The 25793-nt window shown below is 30.7% G+C and overlaps 1 protein-coding gene across 1 annotated transcript; it reads left to right on the top strand.

Moving 5' to 3' along the window:
* The first annotated feature begins 2439 nt into the window (after positions 1-2439).
* Positions 2440-9405, top strand: LOC129294596 (sulfite exporter TauE/SafE family protein 3-like). Its single transcript, XM_054933012.1, has 13 exons — positions 2440-2617; positions 5618-5844; positions 6043-6202; positions 6289-6481; positions 6590-6653; positions 7323-7350; positions 7455-7528; positions 7644-7730; positions 7812-7862; positions 7943-8164; positions 8251-8344; positions 8899-9039; positions 9162-9405. Exons 1-13 carry the CDS (start codon positions 2440-2442, stop codon positions 9236-9238), a joined length of 1596 nt encoding a protein of 531 aa, XP_054788987.1. The 3' UTR covers positions 9239-9405.
* Positions 9406-25793: the final 16388 nt, after the last annotated feature.

Genomic DNA, 25793 nt, shown 5'->3' with positions numbered 1-25793 from the left:
AAAGAAAAATTAACACTATTAAATTATGATGAGATGGCCAACAGAATTGTGAGATGGCAGCCATATAAGTTAATAAAAAAGGAATATATTGCTGATGTGGACAAAGAGAAAAACAAAATAAAAAACATATCGTGAATTAAGAAATTAATTATCCAAACATTTGTTTAAAAGAATATCCAAACGAAACATAGCACCGTCCCTTCTCGCACAATCTATTGTTTGGCTATTCTTTTTGTCTGATATGCATAGCCAAGAGGAGCATGTCAAGTTAATGTTGCCTAGGTTTTGAGCGATACGAATTATGAAGCAGATGAGATGGTTATGAAGACTGTCGCAATATGTCTTCGCTCCTGAGAACTAGTCAGCTTGGTCGTTGTCGTTAGAGCCTATCACACACAACCATCGTTAGATTATGTCGGTCTCCTCTCACTGCATCACAATTGTACTTCATTGTTTCATCCTAAGATATATTTGGCCACACACGAGTTGCCTCTAAAACTATTTTAAAATGCCCTAACTTTTTTTTGTGAGAGTTTAAAATGCCCCAATTGAAAAATAGGAGGGAATGTTAGAAATTAAAAATTATAAAATAGGAATGTAAAAAAAGGGACGAAGTGTGTTCATTTATCCACATATATATTACATACCAGCAAAATAATTTACACATCAACTTATTTTAAGGGCTAACTTATATTTTAAATTTTAGAGAATTAACATGACAATCAAAGTAAATGTAAAGGATTGACTTAATAAATATTAAACATGAGGGACCAAATTAATAATTCATGAAAACATAAGGGATTAAAAGTTACGGTATCCCAAAAAAAGTTATGGTGACATCCTTTAAAATAAAATAAAAAAGATGAATTAACATACTAACTGAAAAATTTTGTATCCAAGAAAATATAAAACAAATTTTCTAAAATCTGAGAATATAGCTAGTTTATATTGATATATAAGAAGTCTATTATTAATATGCAAGATATTTATCATTAAAAATTTATAAGAAATTTATCATTAACATATAATTATATGTCATTGAAAAATAAAATAAATCAGTCACAATATAAAATATAATAAATATTGGATTGTTTGTTTGGTTAATTTTATAACATGGATTATATGTGTAAAAACCTTAACAAAACTGCCAACAAAAAATTGTTAATGCCATCCGCAACTCGAATGGTTAAAATTTCAATGAATTAATGTTCTTATTTTTTAAATTAAAAAAATTCTTATTTTAAAAATAATTATAGGTTGTGGAGCATAATTTTGAAACTAAACAAGACATTAATAAAATTTAGTCAAAACAAAAAATATAATGAAATGATGTCAGAAATATTTTATATTAATAGTTATTTTTAATGTTACATTATTATTTATTTAAAATATATTATTATCTATATATATTATAAAATTATAAATAAACCATATTTGCTGTACATATTATAGGATTTTGCGGGTGTTCATACATTTCAATTTCTCTCATATCGTTGAGTTACTCCAATATCTTTTGTTTATTATTATTTTATATGTTTTATTTGATTTAGTTGATTGTATCGGTGCTCATAGATATAAGGTGGATTTGTTGTATTCCAATGAGCTCTTATTTCTCTCATTCTCTCATTATGGTTTTATCTAATTTTTTCCTTGCCTCTCATGCTATTTTCATAGCAATATTTATAAATTATCAGCTTGCAGCTTATTCCTATGAAAATATCCATGTTTAAATACTACATTTAAAAAAACTAAGCTTCATTGGTGTATTTTTTACAGGAAATCAATATTAAAGTATCGGAACTCTATTCACTTGCGCTATTTATTTATTTATTTTAAAAGAAATTTCATTCTCTGCATTGAAATCGAAAATAATTTACTGAAATACGTGCTTCGAATTATTTTATGGTTCTAAAAATTTATTATAACATAATAATTCATCCTCCGCGACTTGATTTCTTTGGGCCTGCCAAGTTAGGCTTATGTTCAGAAAAGGCATCTCACTCCCTCTTAAAAGGAACAAAGCAAACTCCTCTTTGGGCCACTTGCAAATTGGAATGCATCTGTTATTAGAGCGACATCCCACAGCGATGAGGGGAACCTCTTGGTAGAGCCAGCCGTGACGAAATCATGAATAATTTTTTTTTTTGAGCCACATGAATAATTAAATAAACAAATAAACAAATAAGAATAATAAGACAGAGAGAGAATGGATCATGCATCGGTGTAGTAGAAAGCATTGAGCCATTGCCCAAAAAAGGGAGGGAGAATAAACAAATAAGAATAATAAAATGGCATTACATCAAATTTAAAATTTGAAGGCTCAATTTTACAAGCCATTCTTCACTGTCATGTATTAATTATTAAAGTCAGTTTTATTTGACGCGCGATTTCCTGCATTAACTCAGATTCCTTATTCCTGTTATATTGAATTTATGAGTTATGGTATGTTACAATTATAATGACGCTGGTTACTGTACGGGAGATGGAATTGAGGTGGCGAAGTATAATTGGGATGGGTTTTTTGGTGGGGCAGCTCTTGGGAGGGTGGGCGGAGCTGGTGCCCGGTGGAGGCTTTTTCGCTCCAATGCTGTTGCTTTAGGGGAGCAATACGTTGCAAGTTAGATTTGATGTTGATGGCTCCTCTCTCAACGGAGTTGCTATTTGTGATGATAATGGAGGATAGTTGACAGGGTTTAATTATAAACTTGATAACTATTCACCTATCATTATTGAAGTCTTAAAAATTTATGGAGGCCTTAAACTTTGTTGGCTTAAAAGTTTTAAGTATGTAGAAGTTTATTTTGACAACGTTGAAGTTATTAACCTCATCATTAGAGGTTATCTTGAAGATCACTCTTACCATGATATTATCAAAAAGCTTGTAATCTTTTTTATTGTAATTGAACTATTTCCATTAATTTTGTTTTTAAGAATGTCATTAGTCATGCTCATTCTCTTGCTAGGGAAGCTTATTTTTTGGTAGCTCATTCTGGATATTTGATCATGCACCACCTGACTTTGCATTAGGAGGTGAATGATGAAGGAGGTTTGCTTCCTCTAATTTTGTTTCAGGTGCCTTGTACTGCTTCTTGTTTTGAATGAATTCCAGCTTTTGATTAAAAAAAAAAAGGATGAATGAATGACGGATGCACGAGATTGAAAAATCTCTACAATTGTATCGTTCTCAGAACATGCGTGTGGGAGTGGGAAGATCATGTATCTTTGTTGTGGCCTCATCAATCATCCTCGATTCACCTTTTTTAGCATAATGTTCCATGCCAAGACTGATCCACTTTATTAATCGATCGTACTCAAAAATGATACAAATTACACTGATTATGGCTATTCCAATGCACACAAAACAAATTAATCTTTTCAAAAAACCACAAGCTAGTTCTTGAGCAAATGACGCCTATATTTTTACATGTCAAATGATATGAGATTGCTGATGTTAGCGTTTGGGAAACTGGTATAAAGGACCAAAAGATCAACTTATCTGCAGAAATGATCAAAGGGATGGGAATCTTGATTAAAGGTGCGTTGCAGAATTTTGAAGACCACCCACAAATTTATACCATGAGAGATTGATTTGAATGAATAAATTTAAGTAACCTTTAGCGTCATTTTAACCTCATAGTTTTATGATTGGCGTAAATTAAATTAATTAAAAGGTGGCTTAAATTTTTCCCCTGTCAAAAACTTTGACGGAGCTATAGTCTCTTGCATCGGGCTTTTAGATGTATCTATCAACCAGCCTCACAGGCACGTGATTAACGAAGCTTTTGATTCCTGACAACGCATTAGATGGTTGTTCTATGTTGTCACATGTTATTTTCAAATTCAATACATGCATCTGGGGCCAAGCATTACCCACTTATTGAGTGGGAAGAAAAACAACGATCCCCAGTGAATTTAATGAAAACATTGGCCCTTACTTTAAACGCAGTGGGCTTGTGGTCACCACTTAGTATTGTTGATATTGTTGTTTCATGTTTGGATATATAAGAAACTCATGGATCATCTATTCCTCGTGACGACTGTTTTTTAATTTAATTACACACACACACACACACACACACACAAATTCTGTCGACCACTTCTAAAATATTATTGAATTCTGATAAGGTATTCGGGTGGTTCAGTTCACCCAAAAATATGTATATGCCTGTCCTGTCCTATCTTTTGGAAGGAAATTTAAAAGTTGTAGAGAAATAAACTATGGAAGAGTAAACAGAAAGAAGATTTTTTTGTCCAAGTGGGAAGAAAAAGAATTAAAAAATTGAAAACTGAGAGAGATAAAAGAGGCTCATATTTCTTTTCAAGGTCATCATCTCTTCGAAAGTGAACAAGATTTTGAGAAAATATCTGCGTGTTATTACTTAAGACATAATGGAGAGAGAGTACTATTGTCTTTCTGATTGAAAGGAAAACGCTGGCAGATTCAAACAATCGAAAAGTAGAATGACCCTTGCAATAACAATGGAATAACCCGGCAGATTTAAATATTTAACAGGTGATATTTAAAAGTACAGTTATATTCTGGTTCGAATTTTACGCATGTATATATATATATATATATCTGGTAAAAATAAAAAACTGTGTGTTTGTATTGATACAGCATTTAATTCTTACGTATTATCATCTTCTGAGTAACTTGCATCTATCATGGCCAAAAAAAAAAATCTGGTTTGCATAGGATGATTATTTGGGCCAGATAATTAAGATAATAAAATTGGAAAGGGTTGGGTATTGAATATTGAATATGTCAGATATTAATTCCTTGTACTCCTGCAGGCTCTTGCAGCCCAAACTGCCGGGAACGACGCTCTCTCCTCAACCAGCTCCTTCTTCCTATGACGACAAATATATTTTCCTTCTCTCAGCCACTTATCTTTTCTTGTGTGTTTTTATATTAAAGCCATGTAAATCGACAGATAAATCAAAATAGCAGGCTAAGTGCTTTATCCATCATAAATATGCCAAAGGTCAGCTGCCATTCCCACGATTTTGTCGAGGGATTTAATTAATGTTGTCCATGATCCAGGTATTGAGGGATTGAACTTGCTGTAACTGTGCAGCATAAGGACATGGTTCAGATCTTCCAGAAGCTACAAGATGGGTCATTGGTTCGATTCCATTGCAAGTTCTTACACACTGCGTCTTCTCTTGTACATAAATGAACCATCATTTCAGTATTAATTGTCTGTTTCTCTCGATTAATATTGGTTCTCGGGCTTCTTGCCTTTCATTTTATGATATTTTACTCCGTTTCGTTAAAAAATATAAAGTATTTTTTAAAAAGTTTGATGTTTAAAAAATAAGATATTTTTAATCTTTTAAAGTGTAATCATTATTTTTTTTTTCAAAAGTATCCCTATTAAATAAATCACTTTATATTTTTTCAAAGTAAAACACTCTATTAAATAGGATGAATATGAAGAAATAGAGTTAATTTAAAAACAAGTAACTACTTTATTGGGAGTGAGATTCAGTTAAAAATACCTCATATTTTTTAACTAATGGAGTATTATTTATACTTTATATATGACTAATAACTTTTATAAAATTTGTTCTACATATTCAGCTTCGCATAACAAGTGATTCTCACTCTTCTCAGCGGCAAGACTTCAGCTTGGTGCAGATTGGCGAGTCATGAGAAACATTGGCATTCCCATAGTTGCTGTCTTGAGTTCCTTGCTGGCTTTAGTAATTGCCTCATCTCAGAGAAAAATCCCAAGCGACATACTTGGTTCAAACGAAACAGCCTCATTTTCTGCTTACCTAGTCGAAGACATGGATTTCTTGTGGAAACCTGGTCAATCTGGTTATCAACATGTCTGGCCTGTAAGTTTCTCAAATCCCCTTAATTTGCTATTTCTTTAATTTCTTTCCACCAAGCTTTCCTACACGAAAACAGCTGATCCATGTTAACCAAAGATATTCCGTTCCGATGATTTCCAGGCTAGTTAAATAAGCTAAGGGTTCGATGAAACTCAAGTTTGATTGCTCTTATATACTAATGTGTCGTAATTATAAATGTAGGAAATGAAATTTGAATGGCGTATCATTGTGGGGACACTAATTGGATCCCTAGGAGCAGCATTTGGGAGCGTGGGCGGTGTGGGCGGCGGCGGCATCTTTGTTCCAATGTTAATTCTCATAATTGGGTTTGATCCAAAATCAGCAACCGCTATTTCAAAATGTAATCGAGTTTCCATTCACACACATCTTTGTTTTCTGTCTCATGAACTAAGAAAGAATGGCCTGATCTGGTGTGTGAGCCTGCAGGTATGATCACGGGTGCAGCTGTCTCGACAGTTTACTTCAACCTGAAGCTGAAACATCCTACGTTTGATATACCCTTAATTGACTATAATTTGGTGATGCTTATGATGCCAATGATCATGCTGGGGATTACCGTAGGAGTTAGTTTGAGTGTTGTGTTTGCGGATTGGATGATCACTCTTCTTCTAATCATTATCTTCACAAGTAATGAATGTTCAGATTGAAGATGCTTTAATTACTTCAACTCGATCCCCACTTCAGAAACATGCATGGTTGATTTGCTATTTTTGTGAACACACAACAGGCACCTCAACCAAGGCATTCTTCAAGGCGTTGACACGTGGAAAAAAGAAACCATAATAAAACAGGTTCTCGAGCTATACTTTGACAGTAGTAATTAATTACAAAGCATTTTTAATTGAATTTTACTTTCAATAAATTAGTTAACTGTCTTTAAACAAACAACATATTTTTATAGTTATCTTTCTTTAATTTGTGTCTTACTTAAAAATAAATATAAAATAATTTATCTATTAAAAGTATTTTTAGAGAAAAATACATTAATTATATTTTGAAACATTAAAAATAATTTATATTTTTTAACATTCAATCCTTTAAAAAATATCTTAACAAGGGAATTGGTAGGAATAGACCTTTCTGTTATGCTGCCATATTGTTTGAAAATTTGCACCTATAATTGAATTTAACAAAATTTGTTCAACTCACGAAAGGTATTTTTTTTTAATGTTATTTCATATCTTGATGTTAACGCATTATGCGCTTAGCTTACAAACATGTATATCCTTTATAATTACTTTTATTTACTTTTTATTTCCTCGCCTTCTTTTTTTCTAAAAAAAAAAAGTATCCTCACATTTCTTTGTCTATTGATCATAATGCTATGCTAGTAAGGTTACATTTAGTCCCAAGGCAAGAGATAATCAGATATACGATCCCCGAATTCAATTAACAGACTCAATAATCCTGCCTTTCATTTTTTGCGGGATAAATCTTATCTCTTGGATTTCAAAATGCAGGAGACCGCCAAGCTTTTGGAGTATATTGGTTAGTGTACTTATTGATTATTTCCATGAAAGGGCTAACTCAGTCCAGGCTCATATATATTTATATATACTAAAACAGTTTATGGCATGGGCTTTTCAATCCAGCAACGGCTAGCGAGGCAGCAGACTACAGCTCTCTTCCCACAGGGCCTGAAAGGGAGGACACCAGACAAACTCAGGTTTGCGAATCATGTGTAATCATGTTTCACGTAATATATCTTTCATAGCCTCTCTCTCTCTCTCTCTCTCTCGCGCGCGCGCGCACAATTTACTTGAACTGAACTATTGATTCAGGTCTCGATTCTTGGCAACATTTATTGGAAAGAGTTGGGACTTATTTCCTTCGTCTGGCTCGCATACTTTGTCCTGCAGATTGTCAAGGTAATTTTCGTCGTTCGCTGCATCCTCCTCCTTTGCACTGATCGTTTCCTTGAACTAACCACTCAACTATATTTTTCACAGACACATACAGACACATGTTCAACCACGTTCTGGATAGTAAATTTCTTACAGGTAAGGATATTAATGGACGTGTATGAGCTATAGCTTAAATTAAAATGCTGATGCATGATAACTTTTATGACTTATTGCAGATACCAGCTTCTCTAGGAGTGCATTTATGCCAAGCAATAGGCCTTCATCAAGGATGGAGAGTTGTTCCTTCGAAAGGAGATCAAGGCACGAATTGGTCATTGCACCATCTGATTCTCTGTAGTTTCTGTGCTACGCTAGCTGGAATCATCGGTGGCCTTCTTGGTATAGGTAGCGGATTTGTCATGGGTCCTATGTTTCTGGAATTTGGAATTCCTCCTCAAGTCAGTTTCTCTTTTCCCTTTCGTTCTTTTCATACATCCAAAGTGTACATATATATGAGTCTTTTATGTTGAAAAAACAAGTGCAGGTGGCAAGTGCCTCAGCCATGCTTGGAATGACATACTCCGCATCTATCTCAATTGTACAATATTACCTCTTGAACCGTTTCCCTGTTCCTTACGGTAAACTAGAGACTCATCCTCAATTATATTAATTACAGCTAAGGACGACCTTGAAATCATAAGATTTTGAAAAGGATCATGACTCTTAACCACAATTAAATTAAATTTTTATACTTATCTTCCACATTTTCATTGCTCGTCTGTAGCAGCTTGAATACTCAGTCTTTATTATTTATTTTTTTTCCATTAGTCATATTAAATATTTTCAATATTTGCCTTCCATGTTTTCAGTTTTAAATAAACCATATGAAAGATGTATTAAAAACATCTGAGTTGACTACTCGAAAATTGAAAAATTGAGTGCTGAAAATATTAAAAATGAATTCTAAGAATGTGAAAGATGAGAGCTAAAAAAATTCAATAAGAAAAATTAATTAAATATGAGTTGATAACTAGGGTCTTTTTTTTAAAAAATAAATTCAGGGTCCTTAACTGTAAATAATGTTTTGAGGGTTTTTAAATGTCATATTCTTCTTTATAGTTTATTTTTTATTAATTTGTTTTGGTTCAAAACTGTGTGAGTAATATACGAAAACTCATGTTGGGTTTTGCAGCTGTGTATCTTACGATTGTGGCAACAGCCGCGGCATACATAGGGCAGCATGTCATTGACAGGCTGGTTACAAAATTCGGAAGGGCGTCTCTGATTATCTTTGTTCTAGCCTTCACAATATTTGTTAGCGCAATTGCATTGGGTCAGTGTCTTGCAAAAAGTTAGAGCATTGTATTGCACTTTTCTTTATTTCTTACACGGTACGAGAGATTTTTTGAGCTTTTGGTCGACCTAGTTTTGATGCTTTAATTTGGTGGGTTTCAGGTGGAGTTGGTGTGTCAGACGCGATTCAAAAGATTCAGCGTAATGAATACATGGGATTTGACGATTTCTGCAATTAGAGTCTCTGACCCCTGTAATCTGGTTGCTTTTTCGATCGTATTCCTGCCATTAAGGATTTGTTTACCAGGTAATACTGGGGTGATGAGATTATGAATGATTTTGTAAATTGTGATTGGTCCAAGTACGATAAAAAAAATTGAATATTTTGACGTGTTTTGGGTGATATGATATGAGCATATTGTATGTTTCATTGAGTTTGAAAAATTAATCGCGTTATTCACAATTTATGAATACAGTGATCTGTTACAGTTTTGTATTTTAAAATATTATATCATGTAAAATCATATATCCGATGCGGCCACATATAAAATGGGCTATCGCTTGACTTGAGTCTTAAAAATATGTTTCATCAGTCTGCATTTTGAAAAATATGCATCATTTTGAAATCTAAGCGGAGGTTTACTCAAGATTATATGCGACCTCATACTTTTAAAGTAATTTAAATAAGGGGATTAATAAGGTTACTTAGTTTTTAATCTGGTGATATGAAATTAGGAGGAAGGAAAAAACACTCAAAACCTCAACATGTGTCAAAACACATTTTAGATATTTAAAAAGTCTATTAGACCTTATTTAGTTGAGAGGAGGGGAAGAAAATTTTTTCCCTTTCCACCCCCCACAATTTGAAGGGATCCATGTTTTTCTTTCTCTTTTCTTCCCTTAAACCAAACAATGCCTTAAGTTTTATTTAGTTTAAGAAGAGAGGAGGAGAGGGGAAGAAGCCATCCTCCCAAATTAGGGGGGGAGGTTGTGGAGGAGAGGGGAGGAAAAACTTTAAAAAAACTTTCTCTCCCCTCATTTGGTGAAGTGGAGGGAAGGGGAGGTTTTTTAAAATTTTTCCTCCCCTCCCCTCCAACCAAACAGATCTTTAGGGATCCAATTTAGATTAAAATTATTTTGTATTAACTCACGTGTTGATAAAATCATTTATTTTCAATACTAAGTAGATTTTTTAGATTATATATTATTTATTGTTTTGTATATAAGTTATCTTTAGAACAAAATTGGTAGTCTTTTTTATAAATCATGTTGCGTGAAAATGTATGACTATTAATTATCTTCTTTTAATTTTTCTCTTTCATAATTTCCTGTTATACAAAGGTGAGAGGTTGCATGTATGATACATACACATATTTTAAAAGACGATACATTTAATAAGCATTAAATATATTCTCTCCATTAAAAGATATAAAATATTTTTTAATCAAATCTCATCCTTCAATAAAGTAACTACTTACTTTTAAACTAACCTTATCTTTTCATATTTATTCCTATTAAACACCTTATAATAAATATAAAGTCATTATCAATATGGACACTTAAAAAAAAGGTAATGATTACACCTTAAAAAATTAAAAATGCCTTATATTTTTTAACGGAGTGAATATTTTTTTCCTAAACATTATCAGTAATTTACCTATTTTTTTTAGTTTGATTAAACTAATTACAAATAGCTTATATTTATATACAGCAATGACAGACCCACAAAAATAAGTCAATGTGGCATAATTTATCTTAAAATAAATATTAATATTTTATTAAAAATGTAAAATTAATTATTTATTAAATTATATTAATAGTATAATTTAATAAAATTAAATACTAAAAACAATGCATAAAACATAAAATTATAATAATAAATTATCTTATATAAAAAATTTTTTATGTCTATTAGTTTCAAGTTTTCTTTATTTTTATTAAATTAAATCTATATACAACATGGGAGTAGTATCATCTTCGCTATGTGATGCATGAAATAGATAATATAACTTGTTTGTGAACTTTGTTCAGGCTATAGCTTGTCTTTTGTATGTCAGAAAAAAAAAAATATATAACTTGTTTGAATTAACCTTGACCAAGCCATTGTCTTGCATCAGGCAATCAGCCTCAGAGCCACAACACACTAATGCTATGATTGGCTTACAGTGAAAAATTGAAAGGAGAGAAAATAGGATGAGAAAAAAAATAAAGAAAAGAAAAGGGTGAAGAGATGCAATTTTTTTTATTATGCTTGACTAAGCAAGAGAAAATAAAAAGAAAGAAAAATCAAATATAAAAAACCTGACTGAAAATTTAGAATCTTTATTTGTTTAATTAATCTAAAAATTAAATATATTACTTATTTAACCACAGTCAATGATTAAAATGTAACTAAAGTATAAATATAAAATTTAAAAATTACTGAATAAATTTTAAAATTAAATTTTCTCTCTAAAATCTCTTAATATTCAAAGAGAAAAGTTAGATATAAAACATGTAGATCTTACATATTATTTTTCTCTTACTTTTCACTCCCTTTCAATTTTCTTTTCATAACTAAGTAGGGAAAGATACTATTTTTCTCTCCTCCTCACTCTTCTCTCATACTAACCGAAGCATAAATGGTTCTTGAGTGGTGATACGCTGTTTTCAATTCATTTGGGACCAAAAAATGACTTTGCATAGTGTGGAAAATTAAGAACGATCTCCAATAAATTTGATGAAACACTGACCTTTTAAATTAAGAGGACTTGTGGTCACGGCTTAGCACTACATCATTGATGTTGAAATTCAATAGTAATTGATAAGAAACTTACGGCTCATACACGCATCGTCAATAATAAAAATAATAATAAAATTTAAAAAGAATTTGTTTTTTATATAAAGAAAAAAACTTTCCACCGCTCCTGAAAGTGAAACTATTGGATTCGGATACAGGTTATTCAATTCAACCAATAACACACACATAAATAATTAAACGTAATAATTTTAAAATTTCCTTTTTATTTAAATTTAATATATGAATGTTATACTTTTTATTAGATGAATCGCGAATTGTGTGACATACTAAGTTCATCTAAGAATTTTTCCCAATAGATAGGAAGTACTTATAATAGCTAGAGTCAAGAGATAAAAATACTCATTTTTTTTCTTCTAAATACACCTTATATCTTTAAGACAAGAATGATGAAAGAGTATCCATTAATTTCTCTGTTTTTTTTTTCAATTAGGATGTCCTTATCTAAATTGTTAAAAAGAACCCAGCACTAAATACTTCGATTTAACTTCAATCTTGATAAAGAAAAAATTAATCATTTAGTACCTATAATTTTAATTTAATTATAATTTAATTCCTAAACTTTAACCTATTATAACTTAATCCTTATAATTTTAATTTTTATAATTTAATTTCTGAACTTTGACTCTTACAACTCAATTCATAGAGTTTTAACCATTTAAATATTAATTTTTATATTTTAAAAAATAAAAATTTTAAATTTTAAAATTATTTTAAAATTTTAATCTTTATAATTTTTATAAAGATTAACAGGGTTTAGTAATTTAAAATATTAGTCTTAAATTATAACTAAGTTACAAATAGTGTCAGGACTCAGGAGTTTGTCATAATATAATATCCTACATATGCTAAACTGAATTACAACTAAATTCAAATTTTAAGAATTGAGTTATAATAAAATAAAATTTAAAGATTGAAATATAATTGAGTAAAAATCTTATAAAAATTAACTTTCCCTTTAATAACTGACGGATGTGTGATTGTAAATTCAGGAATATGGGTTAAATTATATATGTTAACCTAAATAATTAATCATAAGTGTCTAGCTAAGTTGGAAAAAATTGATCCGAATAAAAATAATTTTTTTTTACTTGAACCATACAACATATGAACCATATGGGTTAATCCAAATAAGTTAAGGCTGGCCCTTTTAACTCATATTATTTTAAATAAATTAAAAAAAGAAAAAAGGAGAAATTTTATAGGTATACACCACATGGGGCATGACATACTTAGTCGACTCAATTTATATATTTTATACAAATATTATGAGTTTATTTTTTGTTAAATTTAGAATGACTCATAAAGGAATATTAAATTAGAACATATATTAAAAAAATCATACAAAAAATAAATTAAAAAAATAAATAGGTTAGCAGGTTAGCCTATTTAACCAGCTAACTTTGAAAGGTTGTATTAGATTAAAATTTTTATAATCCCTGTAAAAATGGATTGAACCCAACCCAACTTAACACATATTTTTCCTAATCAATATGGGCACCACTTCATATAGTGCAAATTGACTTATATTCTCAACTCTAACTATGAAGTGTATTATTTAACTTTATAAATTGAGGATTTTACTACACAAATTTATTATAGATATTCTCTTCATTAAAAAACATAGACATTTTTAAAGGGATTGAATGGTAAAAGATATAATGCATTTTTATTGTTTTAAGGTATTATTATCGCATTTTTTTTAAAAGTGCCCAACAATAAAAAAATCACTTTATATTTGTTTTAAATTGCACTATTAAATAGATATAAACATGAAGATATGGTGTTAGTTTAAAAATAAATAATTACTTTATTAAGAAGTAAAATTTGATTTAACACATCTTACATTTTTTTTGATAAAGTGATAAATGAATATCATCTCAAGACACTTTACTTGTAATGTTGGGATAAGTAAGCGTGCTGGGCTTGGATTATAGATCATGTGCCTCCTTCCTTGCATCTTATCGGCCATCACCTGAAACTCTTCTATCTCCACTCTCCAGCTGCTCCTTCCTGAGCCACGAGGCTCTTACCACCACGACATTATTTCTTTCTCTAATCGACACGACGTGGGACTGATACGCATTCCCCTCCTCATCAAGTTGAGTGATATGCGGGTGCGGGTGCCTTTTCTCCTCTTTTGCCTGCTTCTTTTTCTGTCAGGTCTCGAAAGTGCGCCCTGCGTTTAACTAGTTATGGTTTTGAACGATAAAGTTTTTCAATATTTCGCTGTTACATAACTTCTTTCATAAATAATAATAATATTTTTATTGGAAAATCTGGTTATCCATTTCTAATTTATTTCCCACGAATTTTATTACGCTGGTTCTTATATTTTTCTTACTTTTATGCATGCTTATCATTTCCTTCTAGTACTCCATCCCTTTCAAATTATAAGATGAATAAATTTTATTATCTCAATTAAAGTATAAGAATTTAACATTTTATTAATAATATTTTTTAATATTTTTTTAAGTGATTAAAGAATTACAATGATTATATATTTAAAGTTATATTAAATGAAATATATTTTTTAAAATTTATATATTTTTATTTTGAAAATAAAAGTTTATAATGTATCATTATAAAATTAATAATACTTTTTCAATATTATTTTTAAGTGGTTAAAGAATTGAAATGATTATAAATTTAAAGTTATATCAAATGAAATGTATTTTTTAAAATATTTATATTTTTATTTGAAAAGAAAAGTTTATAAGGTGTCATTATGAAATTGTATTAGCATGTATAATTTTATTTTAATTTATTTTATAATTTGAAAGCGAGGAGTACTTTTCAATGGCTCGATTCGGTGCGGATTGGCAAGTCATGAGGAACATGTGCATGGCTGTCTTTAGCCCCTTGCTAGCTCAAGCGTTTGCCTCAGCTCAAACAAAAATCCCAAGCGACATATATGGTTCGAACCAAACAGACCTATTTTCGAGGTACCTCCTCAAATCTATGGATTTATTAAGCAAGCTTGGTCAATCTGGTTATCAACATGTTTGGGACTGTAAGTCTCCCACCTCCTCATGCTATTGGTTTCCACTAAACGTCCCTAGCAATAGAATTCAAGGATTTAATTACCACGGAATTAATGCGTAGAAACTGGAGTAATATTTATAATTTGTTGAGGGTTAAATTGTAAATATTACAAACTTGAGTTATAAACAGGAATCATGATTATCAGGTTTGCTGGTTGGTTAAAAACATTCTCTATTCCCTTGTTAAAGATGTTAAAAAATTCTTCCCGATAATAATATAGAAAACACAGCCGTTTGTGAATTCAAACATTGATTCAAAGCAATGGATTCATGTATGTCTTCGCATTTAGTATTTGTAATTGCTCAAAATTGAGATAGGACTTCATTTAAGTTTATATATTTGATTGCAATCAATTTTATGATTTGATCAGTATGAACTCAATTGTTTAGGAGCAACTAATTCTTCTTCTTCTTCTTCTTCTTTACCAAAGAGCTAAAAACTGTCATAAAACAAGAACAAAGAAGTTATATGAGAAACCAAACTGCGCTTAAGCCAAACTTTTTCACCATTCTCCACATCACGAGGAGACACAAGGAGGTGGATGATCAAGGATTTCAAAATCATAGAGGGTACTACGACCTTTTTTTTAGCAAGAAGGTTAGCAAAGCAAATGGAATCTTATAAACTAAAGGAGCAACCAATTCCAACAGTATCATATTAACACACAGTTAAGCTGACGTGTTTATCTTCTGAAGTCAGGATCACTCTTATAATCCTTAAGATGCAAATCACGTAATAGAAAGCATGTTGTTACGACTTAGTGTCTTTTAAGTTCAAAGTGTTCTATTCTAATCATGTCCTTGTTGAATCAAGTTAGACGAAGCTCAAGTTGGATATTGCTGATATTGTGTCTTGGTTGGCAGAGTACAACTGTCTTCCTGGAGGGCCTCAAAAGGACACTAAAAAAGCTCAAGTTTGCAAATTATGAGTTAATCATATTGATGGACTTCACATCTTTCATATCATACTCTGCTTTTCTTTTTCTTTTATTGGGAAAAATTCTTGGCCCTTGTTTCATTGAATTAAACTATTAATTTGGGACCGGGTTTCCATTATTGGCAACATTTATTGGAAAGAGTTCGGAATTCTTTGCTTCGTCCGGGTCTCATACACTATCTTGCAGACTGCCAAGGTCACTATCGTCCCACCCTACATCCTCATATTTTTACATTGAACATTTTCTGCAACTATTGACCAAATAAAAAAAAACTTTTTTTCGAGCTAATAGCCAAACATAATATTCATATCCATCGACTCACACAGCAACATGTTCAGTCACATTCTGGATCGTAAAATTTTTACAGGTAAGCATACCTTGTGTACGCATGTGGTTTATCTTAAGATATAGAAGCATCACTTTTTTGATTATTTTGCAATTACCCATTTCTTTTAGAGTGTATCTATACCAAGCAATTGGGCTCTGTCAAGGTTGGGGAGCCATGTAACACATCAAATTTTTTTTTTAAAATAATTTAACTCAATCATAGTTGGGTTACAGCCACCCAACACATTTTTATATCAATAATTTCAATATAAAATATTTTATAATTGGCTTCAACTCATACACTATAACATTTCAGATAAATTTTTACCTCCCACATGCTATTAAGCTAAATCACGTTTGTCCATCTTTATACTCCCAACAAGTAAAATAAACAATTTAGTCAATTTTCAACATAAGCCAGTTATTTGGCCTTATAATCATGCCATTTTAACCAATCCAAAGTAAACCAAATATTAAAATTACAGTCATCCAAATTATACTAAAAATAGAAATAGTTTGAAAGGCATGATTACATTTATATATTCATATAATTGACAATAAACAACAAGCCCTAATATTGACAATATAACACATTATAAATCATAAATTAAATACCCAAAAGAAACAATGGATCTATACCACTAAGCCTCTGGGACTCCTTTACGTGTCACTCGTGGCTCTTCTCCTAAAAATTGTTAACCACATAATGAGACTCAAAAGTCCCAGTAACCAAAGCCAATTTATGATAGTGTATACAAACAGTTAAGTGTGTGCTTACTAAGTGAGAATTAAAAATAATATAATTCCAACAAATATAAGAAATATTACAATACACACAAACAACCATCCTTATATCCCTCCATTAACCTCGAGCCGTAGCCCTCACTCGGTGCTAAATTACCCGGCTAAAGGTAGATTAGCCCGAGCCCTTACAAGCCACCTATTGAGCTCCAATAGGGGCGTACCACGTGGCACATAAATACAACAACAATAGCAAGTCTCCCAACACCTCCCACAATAATCAAACAAATTCATAATTTTCTCAATAATCACCCAATTAACATGAAGTAACACTAATCACAAATTAAAAGCATGGTTACCTTGTGGCTTTTTCAATAAATTATTCCTTAAAATTTCTCTCTCACCACAATCTTCACCAGTAATACAATCTACAAATAACATATTATTTATAAATATTAGTTTCAATTTTTGAAACTAATAAAATAATTCTAATAATAGAATTAAAAATATAACATAATTCCTAATCTCAATCTTAATACAAATCTAGAATTAATACTATTAAGTAAAATTTTTTAACTCCTCTTTTAATTATCAATAAACATTAATAATCTAAAAATCAACTTCTAAACTAATTTCTATTATCAAAATTTTCTTTTTATTTCTAAATTCGTATCTAAAATATCCAAAAATTAAAAATTGAGTCTCTAGCTTAGAATCATAATCCTATAACCATAATAATTCATTTCTCATCCCAAATAATCATCTAAACCTCAATAAATCAACATATATTTTCAGATCTAGTTTAGAATTTGATTCATAAGTCACAAATTTAAAGATCATCAATAAATTTATACTCTAAAACATTTATTATACTATTGACAACCTCAAAAATCATATTTATTCAACATAAATTCATCCCTCTTTCAGATCTTAAATTTTCTACCACTACAAACTCAGAAACCAAAGAAGAAGGATGACTAAGAAAATTTTTTTAGAACACTTACTTAGTCTTGAAAAGCTTAAAATCACACCCTAAATATCCTATTAAAAACTCTCACCTTAAAAATTTAGATATTTCGCACCAGCGACTCGCGTTCTCTCCGCCTCAGCTCGTGCATAGGAAAAGAATTGAAGAAACGAAAGGAAACAGGTGAGTTTTTATAAAAATTCAGTGGGTCCCACATTTTTTTATTATTTCTTCTTTCCTCTCTCTCCCTTTTTTTTATTATTATAATATATACGTAATGATTGCACCGAAAGCTAATTGCGTTTTCTTCTTTCCTTCCTTCCTCTTTCTCATACCTTTTCTCTTTCTTTCTTTTTATAATAATAATAATAATTTAATAATATTTATTTATTTATTTTAATTAATTAATATTTTTTTAATAATTTTTTTAATTTAGAATTATATCTTAAATTAGATTTAATAATCATTTTCTACTAATTTGCTTACCTCTAAATATTTTTCAAAATTTCTATTAACCAAAAATTAACTATTAAAATTTTTATTCTTAAAAATATAAAACAAAAATATTAAATTATTTTTTTAAAATAAAAATTTGAATGATTCAGATTGCATCACCTTCGGATGCGTTCCGTTTATAGTTGGGTGCTGTGTAGATATGGTTGAAAAGCTTCGGCGGACCGATAGTGAATGCATGGGATTTGACGACTTCTACAAACAAAGGCTTTATTTCATGACATGTACTTCTGAAGTTTTATGGTCGCTTTCAATGTTCATGCAGTAAAGAGTAAGTCACCGTGTTTTATAACAATGATATTGTAAATGTGACTAGTTGAAATTCAAAGCGTGAGCGATCAATCAGCCCCAAGAGCCTAGTAGGCTATAAATCCTATATATATTTTTTGAATTCATTGAAAAAATAAAAAAATATAAAAGATTTTTTTTAGGCCCTTTAGTTATGAATCCTTTTGGTTTGAGGTAACATGAAGAGAATTTTCCCTCTTCCCTAGAGAACGTTTTGTTCTCTCTTTTTAACCTAGCGTCTTGCCATCGTTTCTTCTTTAATCCTGTACTTGGCTACTTGCACCGTTGCCGCCATTTTCAGTTGACCACTTTTGTAGCCTTTCTCTTTTGCCATTTCTTCTTTCCAGTTCTTATTCCTTGTCTTGCTCCTTTTCTTGTTTATTACTCTTCCATCATTTGTCTTTTGTTTTCTGCCGCTTTTCTTCGCACAGTCAACTTTCTTTGCTGACTTACCCCATCTCTGTTTCCTTTTTTCAGTTCTCGCTCCTCGTCTTTTTAGTTCTTGTTCTCCTTTTTGCCTTTTGCTTTTTCACCACTGCCTTTATTTTCACTGTTATAACTGCCACGGTTCTTCTTCCACCGGAAAGTTTGTCTCTTTCGTTTGTTCATTCTTCCTTTGTCTCAAGCTCATCTTGTCTTTTTCTTCATCTTCTTCTACTAACTCTATTTTTTTCACTCCACTAATTCTGTTTCTATTTTCTCCCTTTACCTCTGTTTTCATTCTCTCTTCTGTCCTTCGCTTAGTTTCTTTATTTTCTTTCTTTGTTGTTAACCATGAAAAGTTTCTCCTCTTCCCTTTTGTTTTCTTTTAACTTCCTGACCTCTGTTTTGGCTCTGGTTTTTTTTCAATTCGGGGCATCTTCTTTTTCTGTTTCAGTGCGGAAAACCTAATTTGGGTTTTATGGCCTTTCTAAACCCTCGTCTTCAATTGTTTGACAAACTTTTTCCTCTGGTACGCCTCTTCGATGTGTGCCCTTAAAGATGATTGAGAAATAAAAAATGGGTAGTATTTATACTAGGCTACCTTATACAGTTTTCATGTTTTCTGGTTTATTGGTTTGGTGTTTTGTAGTCCCTATTTTGTTTCTTTTGGCTACTTGAGGAGCTAGGTCTATGGAACATTGGTTAAGAGATTCTGACTTCTGGCTTTATGCCATTGTATTAAGAGATTTTAACTCTCTAGTTGGTACCCTTGTGGTACCCACTTCCGTGAAGACAGTTCCTAATTGGTCTGGAAGATGTTTTTCATCTGATGCTCGAAGGTCTTCACTTTCAATTTGTCAGTCTTCTCCTTCCTCAGTTGGTGTTGTCTAGATTGCATGGATCTCTCCGTCAGCCTTGTGCCGTGGAGTTGTTGTTGTTAGCTTTACGTTATTTTAGTTTTTTGATGTTGTTAGTTTTTCTTTTGTTCCTCTTATATTTTCAGTTTGATCGTTTGTTTTTATAGTCCAATCTCTTAATTGGGTCATTTTTTTTAAATATATGCACTAACTTTTTTAGTAATCAATAAGTTGTCCTCTGTTAAAAAAAAAAAAAAACCCCTTCAAGTTTGAACTAGCTACCAAGTCCTTGTATTTTTTGTTTTTGGTAATTTCATTCATATCATTTACTTAATAATATATGAAAATAACAATATTTGTTAAACATTTATTCTAAGCGATGAAAAGATGAAGTTTGCAAGGGTGTGTTTGGACTTTAATTGAAAAAAACTTAATTGTACAAAAAATTGATTATTCAAATGTGATGATTTTTGGAACTTTGGATGTATTTTTTAAAATTGATTTTGATAAATGAAAGATGTTTGGATAATTTTTAAAAAATTAATTTTAAATATATTAATAAATAATACAAAGAAAATGAGTCAAATAGAATTTTGTAAATAAAAGAAATTTCAGCCTTTTTAAAATAGAGTTTTACAAGCTAAATGGAGTTTTGTAAAATGAGAGTGTTTAAATAAATTTTTGCAAAATTATAATTTTAATCCCAAAATTGATTCCTAGCAAATATCCAAATAGACCCTAAGATGGTTAAAATAGCAGCATCACCTCCCCCTAAAATAATCTAATATTTTATAATTATAAGTTACAACTAACTTTTATTCAATAATTTTTAGGCCTTGTTGGGTATCCTTAAATTTTGAGTTTAGAAATGGAAATAAAAATGAAATCTGGCTTAGGTATGTTTGGTAGTCTAGAGTTATGATTCCTATAAATTATAATTCTAATACAATTGGTGGAATCCAATTTTATAAGGATGAAGATGGAATCAGTTCGATTTTATAAAATTACAACTACGAGACCTCTGCGCTCGCCCACGTGATTTTTTAGTTCTATTGAGAATGATGGTTGTACTCTCACCAATTATAGTAGTTAGGAGTGTATAAGTTTTTTAAAAAAATTGAAAAGGACATTTATGATTGATAATTCTATAAAAAATGATTCCATCATATCAACCAGGGCTTTAAAAAATGTTAATAACGCTTAAAAAATAATAATAAAAGTTGATCTTCCAAGCACCCCTTACACACACAGCCAACATAAGTTGCTTTAATAATAAATTTAATAGCAAAAAATCTCAACAATACATATATACAATAAGTTTAATATTCAAAATTGCCATGTTCATTTTTTAAAATAAATAAGATTTATTAACCCGGAGCTAAGCAGTTGGAAATATTCTATCTCATTGTTTTAGATAATATCTCACGTCTGTGGAGTGCTTTTGGTTCAACTAAACAAGAAAGTCAAATCAATTTATCTTGAATTCTTGTATTTAAATCCTGAAATGTATAATTACCTTAAATAAATATGATAAAAAAATCTATAGAAATACCGTGAGATATGTTAATCCATAAAATAACAATAAAAAAGTCTCCATATATAGGGGCGGGCATAGGCGCGGAGCCCAACTCGCAACCTGTCCTTCCCGGTTTGGCTTTTGACTGACACACATGTTAATAATTTAATTTTGACACAACAACCCAGCTTGATTGCATGGGCATAATATTAATGTAGCATATTAAATACAAATAAAATAATTATTTTTATATTAAGCATTCATTTTTTCCCTGGCAATAGTAAGTATTCATTTTGACATGAAAAAAGGAGCGAAACTTTAATTTATATTTGTATCCCATGTGTTAGAATTTTTTTTTTACTAAATTTGAAAATCACACATAAATTATTATTTTTTAATAAAGTTACTTCCTCTGTTTAAAAATATAAAATATTTTTTAAAAAATTTAATATTTAAAAATGTAAGACATTTTGAGTCTTTCAAGGTGTAATTATTATTTTTTTTAAATACTCTTATTGCAGAATGACGTTATATTTATTACAGGATGTTTAATAGGGGTAAATATAAAGAAATATTATTAATTTAAAAGTAGTCAACTATTTAATTAAAAGTGAGATTTGATTAAAAATGTCTTATATTTTTTAACGGAAGGAATATATATTATACACATACATATTTAATTACCTAGAAATATACAAAAATATAGTAAAATATAAAATTTTTATTTATTCTTCATATTTATATTTTAAACATGTTAAATAAATGATCTTGCCTGAATTATTTTTTATTATTTAGAAATATTATAGAATTATGAGTATTATTATCTTATAAAATAACTTATTTTAAATATTAAAATGAATAAATTATACATAGCTTTTTTTAATAAAATTTTCCCCCACCATCTAAAACCCAAATTTAAATAATCTAAATTTGATATCTATGAATTTTGGTGAAGTTCTTTTTTTTTATAAAATATAAAATCTTTCATTTCTTTATTTAGAAGGCAAACTTTACAGAAATTTTGTAAATTCCAACTTTAGATGTTTTAATTCCATATGAACACTAATTTTGTCCCTGCAAGGTTTTTTTTTTCTTTTGGATAAAGGATTTAATTCCAAGATGGACACTAATTCCATGGCATTTTTTTTTTCGAACGAAATTCAATGTGATTTATGATAGCGTGGTGTTCATCCTACTTCGTCTTTAATTTTGTATTTTGTATTTTTTTAGTTCTTCGTTGGGTTTTTTCTGATGGATATGCCGTTTGACTTTAAAAAAAAAAAATAGTCGGAGACCATTGCTGTTAAGGTCCACAAGTTTTCTGATGGATTGATCTTGTAGTCTGGTGGATCAAGTCCACCCCGGTCTAGGTACCTGGTTTAACTAGATTCGACCGAAATATCCAGCCCGGTCATTTCCAGACCATATCTCATATTGAAGGCTAATCCAATCTTAATTGATCTTTGTGTAGCCCTGCTTGCATATGATAATTTATTGAGAATTAAATTTAAAAACGTACAGGAGGCGAATTCAACCAAATAGCTTGAATTATTTCGGTACAATGAATGAGCCTGGTGCACATATGACTAGTGAAAATATTACTTAATTGCCTGATGTACATGTTAGTGAAAATATTAATTAATTTGTTCATTAATTGTTTTACAAGAAAAAGAAATACATTTTTTAATTATCAACGAAAGTAAGAGAACCCTTGTACACTGCATGTGGGAGCTGGGTCCGGTCTTGGTGCTCATCAACGTGAGCATTTGGATCGTCCAGATGAAAAACTTAGATAATCTAAATTGATGAGTTTTATTTTTTATTTTCATTATAAAAAATTATAAAATTTTAGTCAATTTACTTTATCATCAATTTGGATAATATTGATTTAATTTGAATGGTCTAATTTAATATTATTTTTTTAAAAAAATTATAAATAAACTATTTAAATGTATTATAGACAGACTAGATCTTGAATATATTTAGATATTTAATTTATAATTTTTTTTAAAATTAATATTAAATTAAATCATTTAGATTGATGACAAGATAGATTTATTAAAATTTTATATTTTAATAAATATAAATAAAATATAAAATTAAAATTAAAAAATTTGGACAGTCCAAATTACTTAAGTAATAATGAGCACTGAAATTAAATCCGTGAGAGCTGAGCTATGCCTGGGTGATTATGTCCACACTTTGTTTCTACATTATCAGGATTAGTAGGACATACCTTGTCCGCCACCAACCTTGTTATTGTTTCTTTTTTCAAAAGCTAATAACAATCAAGCAAAATATGCTGCCTGGCTTAATTACAAACATTACCCATAATTTTAATTAATAATAATAGGTATTTTTTGATTAAAAAAAATAGAAGACTGAAAAAGTAACTCTTTAACTGCTTGGTATAGAAGGAATCAGGTGCCCCGTTTCAAAGCAAATTGTTGCCTCCCAGTGGTCTGAAATTCATCAACATAATGGATGAACGCTATAATGATATATTGAATAATTAACTCCCGAGGATTTAATTAACTAACATAACAAACAAAACTTAAGGAAGACAGAATTACCTTACACGTACACACGAAGCAATTGATGACTCAATTCAGAAGAACGCCCAAGGTTGGAAAATGACAAACAAACTTGGTAAAAAAATGAAGGAAGTGGCTTACGTCTTAAAGAAATTTGAGAAAAATTTCCAAAATGTCGAAAAAATAACAAATATATCTAGAAAAATTGAGGGAAATTATCTAGTGCAGATAGATGCGTTGACCAAAAATTAGACGGGAAAAAACATAGAACAAATTATATATAAATCTCACACAAAAAAAATTATTACAAGGTGTATTAATAATTGACATAAATTTCTTTGTATATTATAAATGACCTCATATCAATTATTAATAGATTTTATAATAATTTATTTATTTACGTGAGACATTATTAAAATTCTCCTAAAAACATATGCATGTGCTTGAAAGGGGGAAAAAAAGAGTGGTAGAAAATGGCGTACATGTGGCGGCAGATTTTTGGATAAGAAGGAAGCAGGAGCATGATTTTAGAATTTGATTTGAAAAGGACACAGATAAATAAATGCCAGTGAGGACAGGAAAGATTTCGTGCTTTACTAGGCAAAGCCATGAAAAAACAAAAATGGGGAAAGGACAAAATAAAGTTGACAGAAATAGTGATGTTCATGCGCTGCTTCACCAACCAATGGAGGAGAGTGCTGCGAAGGGATCAAGAAGAATTTTACTAGACAGAAGATGCCGTGAGGACACGCACTAGGTACCACCACTAGAAGGTGAAATGCAGTTCGATGTCGATGGGTCTATAACTATAGAAGGACATGCAACCTGTGGAAGAACAAAAATATGAAGAATTGATTGTGTAAAATAGGGGCGTGTCTGCCTCTCCTTATTCATTATTATTTATAGTTAGGACACTAAACCCTAAAGTAAAAGAATAAGATAAATGCCATATACAGATATTTTCAAAAATAACACAAGCCCACAACTAAAATAGATGTAGAACAAATGAACTAAATACATGGTTAATGGACCTAAGGACACAAGCAACTAATTGAGCTTTACACATAAGGCCTTATTTGTCTTAACAGGCCCCCGCAAATGAGGGATGGGCAATTTTTGACTCTCGAGTTTGCTTTGAAAGTCCAGTAGCTTCGTGTGTGAGAGAACTTTAGTGAATATGTCAGCCAATTGTTTAGAAGGGACATATTTGACAGACAGCTGGCTTGCAAGTACACAATCATGGACAAAGTAAACATCAAGTCTAATGTGCTTTATCCTGGTATGGAAGACTAGGTTCAAGGCTAGGGCAGACATAAAGAGATTATCGCACCAAGCAATTGGTGGTTCTCTAAGATAGAGGCCGAGTTTGACTGTGAAGGACTGAATCTAAGCAAGCTCAAATGCTAGATCAACAAGAGCACGGTACTCGAATTTGGCACTAGAGCGAGCAACGACTTTCTATTTCTTGACTGACCATGAAATCAAGAAGTCACCAAGAAAGGCGCAGTATCCACCAACAGATCTTCGATCATCTGGACAGACGGCCCAGTTGGCATTAGTAAAGCCCTTTAAGGTAAGATGATTACCTGGTTTCATATGTAAACCCAAATCTGACGTCCCTTTGAGGTATCTTAGAATTCGCTTTAGGGCTTGCCAATGAACTGATATTAGAGAGCTTAGAAATTGATTGAGTTTGTTTATTGCAAACATGATATCTGGCCATGCATGGATCAGGTATTGTAGTGAGCCAATAATCTGTCTGTAAGTGGTAGGATCTTTAGGTAGTATACCATCATATTTCGAATAGTACCTGTTGACTACTATAGGTGTTGGAACAGGGGTAGATTTA

Source organism: Prosopis cineraria, unplaced genomic scaffold, assembly GCF_029017545.1.
Source record: "Prosopis cineraria cultivar Desert tree isolate PC_DT_omini unplaced genomic scaffold, ASM2901754v1 PC15, whole genome shotgun sequence".
Taxonomy (NCBI): domain Eukaryota; kingdom Viridiplantae; phylum Streptophyta; class Magnoliopsida; order Fabales; family Fabaceae; genus Prosopis; species Prosopis cineraria.
The sequence above is the reverse complement of the archived record's forward strand: the minus strand, read 5'-3'. Positions and strand labels throughout refer to the sequence as shown.